Source organism: Phoca vitulina, unplaced genomic scaffold, assembly GCF_004348235.1.
Source record: "Phoca vitulina isolate PV1807 unplaced genomic scaffold, GSC_HSeal_1.0 scaffold13, whole genome shotgun sequence".
Lineage (NCBI taxonomy): Eukaryota > Metazoa > Chordata > Mammalia > Carnivora > Phocidae > Phoca > Phoca vitulina.
In genome coordinates, this window is record NW_022589716.1 from 31,138,226 (window position 1) to 31,147,285 (window position 9,060).

The 9,060-nt window shown below is 35.8% G+C and overlaps 1 protein-coding gene across 13 annotated transcripts in view; it reads left to right on the forward strand.

Moving 5' to 3' along the window:
- Positions 1–4,701, forward strand: part of CHL1 (cell adhesion molecule L1 like) — a 207,054-nt gene extending 202,353 nt beyond the window's left edge. For all 13 annotated transcript variants that reach the window (XM_032411794.1, XM_032411789.1, XM_032411792.1 and 10 more), the window contains one exon: positions 1,027–4,701. In XM_032411794.1, the coding sequence (XP_032267685.1) occupies positions 1,027–1,243 (217 nt within the window). In that variant the 3' untranslated portion in view covers positions 1,244–4,701. The remainder of the gene's footprint in view (positions 1–1,026) is intronic.
- Positions 4,702–9,060: the final 4,359 nt, after the last annotated feature.

Sequence of the window (9,060 nt, forward strand, 5' to 3'; positions counted from 1 at the left end):
GATGGCTCCGTTCATCTTGATCCCTGAGGAGCGCTAGCTGGGAGATGAGCATCCAGGAGCACCGCAGCGGGAGAAATAGAACATAGCAAATTGAGCATGGGCTCCAGAGTGACACATGCCACTTTTGCTCACTTTTCTTGCACCAAAGCAAGTCATATGACAATGTATAACTCGGGAAAGACAGAGAAATGCCACCCTGCCCTGTTCCCAGGAAGCTGAGAGATGGATCTATCTGATGAACAACATTGATTACCTAAAATTGCACAGTGCTAATCACATTCTAATTATATATATATATTTTTTGGCCAAATTCATCCTTGTTAAAATTTTATGAATCATTTAATTGGATGTACACATTTATAGTTTGATAGTAGTTAGTACTTAAAAACAAATCTTGATCCAGAAATTTAGATGACCATATCATTTTATAGACATTTTACTAACTCAAGAGTTATTTTTGTTGAAGAATAAAACCCAAACCATAAATTTAGGATACTTGTAGTATTTAGGTTCTAAAAATGCCAGCCATCTTTAAAAAATTTCAATAAACTTGAGTTTATAAACTATATCAAAGAAAGTTCTTTGGTTACCAGAAACAGAATTTGACTGATTACCCTAATCAAAAGAGAAATTTGGGGAAGGATTTAGGGGTATGTACAGGATCAAAGGTAAAGACAAAAGATCAAGACTTGATGACTGGGAGTTCCAAAAGTTCATGAACTCAGAGGGAATAACATTATCCTCTATGTATGTCGGCAGACTGAATGTCTGCATGTCTCAAACCTCCCAATTTTAAAGGGAAGCAGAAGTATTGTGAATAATAGAAAACAGTTTCTCAATTACTCAGTGTGACGCAAACTGATTATGACTTTTTAAGCATTTATTTGTGAAGGGGTCATTTAGGGTTTATGTGTCTGCAATGCTAATGTGAATGTCTTGAAAATTTTAAGACCTATTAGCACTACTGCATGAGTCTTGCTTTATGTGAATATCTCAGATTTTGTTGAACGATTCTTTGTTTTGTAGTGACAGTGATGAAAAACCTCTCAAAGGAAGCCTTCGATCCCTTACCAGGGATATGCAGGCCACAGAAAGTGCCGACAGCTTAGTCCAGTATGGAGAAGGCGACCACGGTCTGTTCAATGAAGATGGATCATTTATCGGTGCTTATGCTGGATCTAAGGAGAAAGGATCTGTTGAAAGCAATGGAAGTTCTACAGCAACATTTCCACTCCGAGCATAAATGTATCCCATGTAAACAACATCAGTGGTTCATACCAACCTTCCATATTTATCTGTTCAAGGGAGCAAGAACTTTCACGTAGGAATAGAAACGTATTGGCAAAAGATTTCATCCAGAATTCGAACATCTTGCAATTATGTTGAGAAAAACAGCACTGCCTTGAAAAAATAAAATACCAAGCACTATAGGCCTATATTGTTTTGTTTTGTTTTTCAGGTGCTGAAAATTCAGAACACAAAACATATCCTGTATTTAGATTCACCTCAACTGAACCCAAAGTATCAATTCAGTGTACTCCATTTTTGCCTGGATTTACTGTTCACTGTGTTTGCATAGTTGTTGCTACCTTGTGGGTTTTTCTCTGTGTGCACATTTGTATTCAGTCTCTGAGAACTGTCTTAGTGACTTTGCTTCACTACAGGTAAAAAGATGGTAAGCAAACTGGTTATTTAAAATGTAAAGAGGAATATGAATGTCTTATTAAAGCAGTTCATTGAATATATACAGTCTAAATCTATTATTTAAATTGTTAGTAGCAGGAGTCTTAGGTGAACAATCAACTCGTATTTATTGAGCGCCTGTTTGCCCAGAGATGGTCATGTTAAAATAGAATGCTAACTTTTTCAGTTTCAACATGAATTTTTTTTATGTCTATCAGTTCTGGCATCTAGAACCATCTTTTCTTTTTTCTTTTCTTTTTTTTTTTTTGTTTTTTTTCCTTGGACTAAATTCAGCTGCAAAGGAAGTGGTGGTCAGAAGGTTATCTTATGAAAGAACAGGCCAAGCTATCCATGATGCTAGAGCCTAATAGCTAAACCTAGTTAATATCTCCATTTCTAAATTGACTGCTTTTACCCTTTTTCTGTGTTTATATGATGGTATGCTCGCATATACTTCATGAATGCATTGTACATATTATGTTAATATTTACACAGTTTAAAATATAGATGTGTTTTATTTTGAAGTGAGAAAAAGACCATTAACAGGCATGTCTGTACAGCTGGAGTATATAGTGAGATAACGTGCCAATAGCATGAGCCTCCAAAACTGAAGACTTTGTATAGAGCATTTGGATTTTGTTCTTATATTGCTTTCTGCGACAGTCTCAAAATAAAAGATCATATAAATATTGGAAATGTTTTCCTATTTTTCAAAATAAGTTTTTATTGTTGAGTATATTCTTACCCTGGCCCCCAAAAGAAAAAAGAACTGTTTACGGTAGAAATTTCCATACATATGTTTGCCTTTCACATTTTAAACATCTTCAGGGTGGGCTCTCTTTGCTCTCTGTCAAAGTCAGTACAAATTCAGGGAATTAATTTCCTGGCGTGTGGGCTACTAGTCCTTCTAAAATTGTACATGAAAATGGTTTAAAAATATTATGAAGGACTGTGCATGAATGCCAGTAAAATTCAGTGTTCAACTTCTCACTTTATGGAAACATTTGTTAACCCTACCATGAAATTCTTAATTATGTTTAAGTGAAAGTGACTCACAGCTTTTCCTTTATTTTTTGAACTGTAGCTGTGGCCATATATTGTTAAATCCTGACTTTGATTTATGCAGCCCACTGTATTTCTTGCGGACCAAGATTAGGGATGTTTTTATAATGGTCAATGCAGGAATCCACATGGAGTATCTAATTGTCATTTTAAACATTGTGTGTCCTCCAAAATATATAGGCAGCAAAAGAATGATTTAAAACAATGTGTCATGGGCTCAGGATTTGACCAAACTCCCAGAAGAAAGAGTTTCCAAAGGGGAAGGTATCTTGGTCCTCACCCTATGTATGAGGATCCACACATCCAGCAGTGCACCTTGAGCTTCATCCCCATCCGATTTCTAAAGCACTTTTCTGGAGGAAGAATCATCATGTTTTGACTTATCTGGGAGGAATTCCTGGTACTCAGCTACTGATGAGGCCAAGGTTAGGACTTCTGAGTGTAGTTCTGCTGTTTTTCTAGTTCCTCTTCTTTGTCATCAGCCAAAAAGGTTTTAAGAAAATCATGCAGGTTGGAAATAATCTCCAAAAAGCATTAGAGTGTAGATTTATTATAAATTTGATAATCTTTAAGTTAGAAGTTAATGCAAGTACTGAAGTGTTTCATTTTCCTAGACTTCAATGTTTCCCTTTAGCAGTCTGAGTAATAGGAATGTTCCTGCTCATATTTTCTCAATGACCAAAACTCACAGATAGGATAAATGACATTGCATTATCACTGCCTTTTGCTATTATTCTTCGTACCTTTTCTTAATATCATTTGGCTTCTACTGGGGATCTTCAGTGCAGAAGAAATTGGTTCGTAACTAACTTTCTCTGTTAACTGTCAATGTTACTTTAATGTAATAGATTGTATATAATCTCAAGGATTGTTGGTGGGAATGAGTTCCTAGAGAATTGTCCAAGGGTTGGGAAAATCCAAGTTCTCTTCCTGGTTCCAGCACTGATTTTGTACATAAACCTTAGGCACGTTGCTTGACCCCTTTGCTTCATACTGTCTCAACTATAAAGTGCTAATGATTATCTCAGTTACCTTATCTTTGTCACAGGGTGTTCTTTTTTATGAAGAAAAATTTGAAAACGATAAAAGCTAAGATGCCTTTTAACTTCATAAACAAACCTTTAATCTAACGATGTATCAAAAGCCACCCCACACATACCAACTCAACTTTTTTCCTGTGAGCACATAAATATATTTTTATAGAAAAACAAATCTACAGGAAATAAAATCTACTGTTCAGTGAGCAGTATGATTTGCACATGCCATCAAAATTATTAATCAGAAAACAATTAAGCAGGGTCTTTGCTATACAAAAGTGTTTTTCACTGATTTTGCATGTGTATTTGTAGAAAATGTGAATTTGGTGGATTATTCTATTAGTATAAAGGCATCTGATATTTTAGATGTACCCATGTTTATAAAAGTGTAAAGCACAATGAAATTATGCTGGAAGTCTCAAATAATATTTTTTTCCTATTTTGTATTCATGGAAGAGATGAGATAAAGAGAGAACAATAATGAGAAATGTTGGTGTGTTTTTCTAAGCATTTAAAACATAATTGCCAATTGAAGCCCTAAATATGTTTACATGCCATTAAGATATGATTCTTGTAACAATTTTAAATTGATTATAAAGGGATTGGGTTTGTAATCTGTGGTAGTATATATCCTAGTGTTCCCATAGTGAAATAAGTAGGGTTGAGCCAAAGCTTACTTTGTTTTGTGTCTTAAATTGTTTGATTACATCATCAAAAGAGATAAAAGGTATGTAGAACTGGTTCACCTGATTACTTTTCTTTTTTTGGCTAGATTAATACAATAGAACTTTATTAAAATGTGTTTGTATTGTAGGTGGTGTTTGTATTATGCTTATGAATATGTATGGTTTAAAAATATTTTCATTATACAAGAAATTCAACTTTCCAAATAAAAGTTCAACTTCGTGTACTCTAAAAATGTTTGTGTTCTTTTCTATCCAGACAAGAAGAATCAGAATTTATAAATCAGCCTTACCTCCAGTTGCCTCTGATCCTGGAATATCTATAAATTAAGCATAAATTAATAAAGTATAAATGACATATAAATAAAGTATTTTTATTTGAATCACTATACTTACAAATAGACCATTTAATAGCAACATCTACAAAATGTAATTTGCCAATAAATTCAGTGCTTAAGGATAAATGTAAAATTAAGATGAATGTGTATTCATTTGATTGTTTTTAGAACAATGTAGAAATGTCAATATTCAAGAAAATGTCCAATATACTATAGTTTCAAATAAGGCTAGCGAGTAATTGGGACACCCAATCTATTAAAAATTGTGATTTTTGCAAAGTGTTTTATGTGTATTAAGCACTTCACATACATTATCACATTTAACCTCTGAAACTCAATCTCCTGTTTGTAGAATTAAGGCACAACATGGTTAAATAATGGGATGAGTGTAACCAGCATGGCCTAGAGCTGGAAATTAAACCCAGTGCTGTCTGGCTCTAAAACTCAGACTCAGAATCTATATTAGTATATTGGAATATATATTAGTATATGCTTTTTTATTCTCTCACTCCTCCACATTATCTTAGAAATGCTAAAGAAAGGTAAGTTTGAGTTTAATGTTGACTTAGTGATCATGTTTAGAAACTTCTTGGTTTTAAGATATGTGATCAAAACATACAATAGGGGGAAACAATATTATATGTATAAAACAATTGAATATGTGTAAACTAAAAAGCAGTAATTGAAATAAATTGAAAATCTGCTGCCTTACAATTCTGTCAAGAGGAAAATACGGCATCCGAACTTGTTGGACTCTGGAGTTGTCTGCAGACCCAATCTTAGGTTTCTGTCCCTCTCTACTGTCCCTCAAATGTGTCTTACACGTCAGGCTTGATTGTCATGTGCAGACACATGACCTCAAGGTATTTTTAGCCCAGAATTCTCCATATATCTGATGCTTTTTATTTATGACTTCCTACTTGACATCTCCTCTCTTAATGTTTGAAGGATATTTCAAACTCAGTGTTTCAAAAGTGAATGAGTAAGTTTCCCCTTCCCAATCTGTCCAACACCCTGCCCCACTCCTCAACTGCACCTACAGTTAAGTGATTTTCAGCAATAGTATCCATCCAAGTACTCAAGCCAAAAACCTAACTTTTTCGCTTTCCCCATGCTCAATCCATGACTAAATTCTATTGATACTATTGCCTATGTATCTCCTGGATCTACCCACTGCTCTGTACTGTGATCATTTGGCTGGGCCACTTTCATGCTAACGTCTTTCTGTGTCCATTGGCTCCCTCTCCAAACTTTTGACCAGTATACAGGCAGGGTGATATTTGAAGTGCATATCTGTTCATACTGTTTCCCTATGATGACCACCCTCCCCACCCCCCACCAATGACTTTCCTTTGCTCTTAAGATAATGACAAAAATCTTCAATTGGTCTTCAATGTTCTGCATGGTCAGACCCCTACTATGCTCCCAATCCCATCATTCACCATTCTCCCATTCCTCTCTCCAATCCTGTCATAAAGATTATATCAAATACCTCAGATTCTCTAGGCCTAGTCCATCTGGTACCAGCCACTGGTGGCATGAGCAGCTCCACTCTATAGACTACAACAGACTAACTGCAGATGGGAATTAACAGTAGTGCTCATGATGCACCTCTTGCTGAGGGGCTTTTCCCTGAACACTATGGCGTGACGTGCCGGGAGACCCTGCCTGGTGCCTATTCAGGTTCAATATGGAAACATGGAGAAATGAACACCATATGGAGCAAATGTTTATCCAATGGGAGAAGGGAGCTGGTGGATAAATTCTAGCCCTCTCTCATGGCCCCTCCCCACTCCCTTATCCTGAATGGTCCCACAGATTAGAGCAATCATCTGCATTTAATAGTGGCCAACCCAATAATGCACCTTCTGTTAGGTCTTCCTCTTTGCCTGACTCTCTTTTTTCCTCATGCCTAATCTTAACTTTTAGGATTGCACTCCCTAATAAATTAATAGCCCGTATACTGATTGCTGTAGACTCTGCTGATAAGGACTCCAGGCTGACTCCTAATCTTTTATCAGGTCCAAATATTTGGCAAATTCCTTCCTGTTACGAGCCCCTTAAGTTTCTTCTTCACAGAATCACTGATTTGCTATCAAGTTTAATGTTTCTTTAGGGAAATCTCCCAAGACTTACATAACTAGGTCAAATCACTCTATTTTAGTGTATCATAATATTATGTACCTTTCATTTTTTTGGGCTAAACACTGTTGCAATTTTGCGCTTTTTTGTATGACTACTTGATTACTGTCTTTATTTCTCCAATCAGTCTAGAAATTCTATAGGGGCAGGGGATGCATCTTCATTTTTACTGGAAATACCAGCCATCTAGCATAGTGTTGGGCACTTGATGAACAGTTATTAAATATTTGTTAAATAAAAGCATGAGAGTCATGAAAAGGAGATATTCCAAGTAATGAATGCATTTAAGAAAATTGTAGTCCAGATACTGAAAGAAGTCTTCATTTGTACCCCTAAACCAATTTTATCCAGTGTTCTCCATCTTAATAAATGACCCACTATCCACTCAATTACTTAAGCCAAAGCACTTAGAATCATTCTTGGATACATTTTTTCCCTCATTTTTTTTTTTTTTTTTGGTCAGAGAGAGAGAGCACAAGCAGGGGGAGCAGCAGACTCCCTCCCCACCGAGCACATACCCCAATGTGGGACTTGATCTCAGGACCCTGGGATCATGACCGGAGCCAAAGGCAGACGTCCAACTGACTGAGCCATCCAGGCGTCCCTTCCCTCATTGTTCTACATCACCTCCTATTAGTCCTAACTCCAAAATATATATTTACATTTATTTATATTTCTCCTTTTTTTTGCCCTCCTCTCCAATCTATAAAACAATCATGGGGGTGGGGGGCGCGACAGCTGGGTGGCTCAGTCGGTTAAGCCTCTGCCTTCAGCTCAGGTCCAATCCTAGCATCCTGGGATCGAGTCCCACATCGGGCTCCCTGCTCAGTGGGGAGCCTGCTTCTCCCTCTGCCTGCTGCTCCCCCTGGTTGTGAGCTCGCTCTCTTTCTCTGTCTGACAAACAAATAAATAAAACCTTTAAAGAAAAATAAAATAACAGGGAACTGGGTAACATATAAATCAGATTATACCAATAGTTTCTCAGTAAATTTAGGTAAAATCCCTAATTCCTAACCACATGACCATCTATGAGTGAGCCCTGCTACCTTACTGACTGTATCCCATACAGTGTTCCTCCCAAAGTTATGCTTTGGCCATTCTGACCATCTGTTTCTAGACCCCACTAAAGCTTAGTCCTGCCTAAAAGACATTTGCAATTGCTGTTCTTTCTGTCTGGAATGTTCTCCTGAATCTCGTATAAATTGGCTTCCGTTCTGATTAAATGTCACTTTTTCAGGGAAGATGTTTGTGATTATCAGCTGTAAAGTAGTCAGGTGCTATTTATGCTATTCCTTTATATCAGTCATTACTGTATTATTTTATATTCTTATGTGATTTTTTTTCCATCCTTTCTCCCACTAGTGTAAGTTCCATGAGAACAGCAACTTCGTCTCTCTTGTTCATTGCTCTGACTCCCAGAATTGGCCCCAGTATATAATACATTCCAAATAAGTGTTTGTTGGGTAAATGAATGAGCTAAAGCACCAAATGTGAAACAATGCAACAATTAAAATACAGGAAAACTAATCTGCTTATCAAAACATAGTGAGCTGAGTTTTATATTTTAAAAATATTCATATATTTAGAATATACTAGACTTATTGGGCTGTTCATTTTGAAATATATAGAAATATCAAATCATTATGTTGTACACCTGAAACTAATAGAATGTTATATGTCAGTTATACCTAAAAAAAAAACACCACCACCAACTATGTCAACGAGAACACAAAACTGTATACAGAAGGTCTGATCATAGAAGAAAAAAATTTTTTTTCCAAAGCTGATACCAAGCCCTCCTTTCTTCTGCTTTTAGGAAAAGAAGTTTTTAATGTTTTGTAAAACAATTATGTAACTCAGTAATTAACTTAGTAATAAGAATCAGTACAAATTTCCTTTTGGGTAAACTTCAGCAAATTACATATCAAGAAACTAACTGCAGTACAATATATATTAGAGTAATTATGATGATTAAAATGTTTATAATGTATGTTTGTAATTCCATGGGGAAAATGTTTATATTATGAAACAGTAAATTGCTATGTAGAGTATGAAAGTTAACTATGTTTTAAGATGAATTTACAAAATAATTACACAGGCCTTTTCCATGAAATT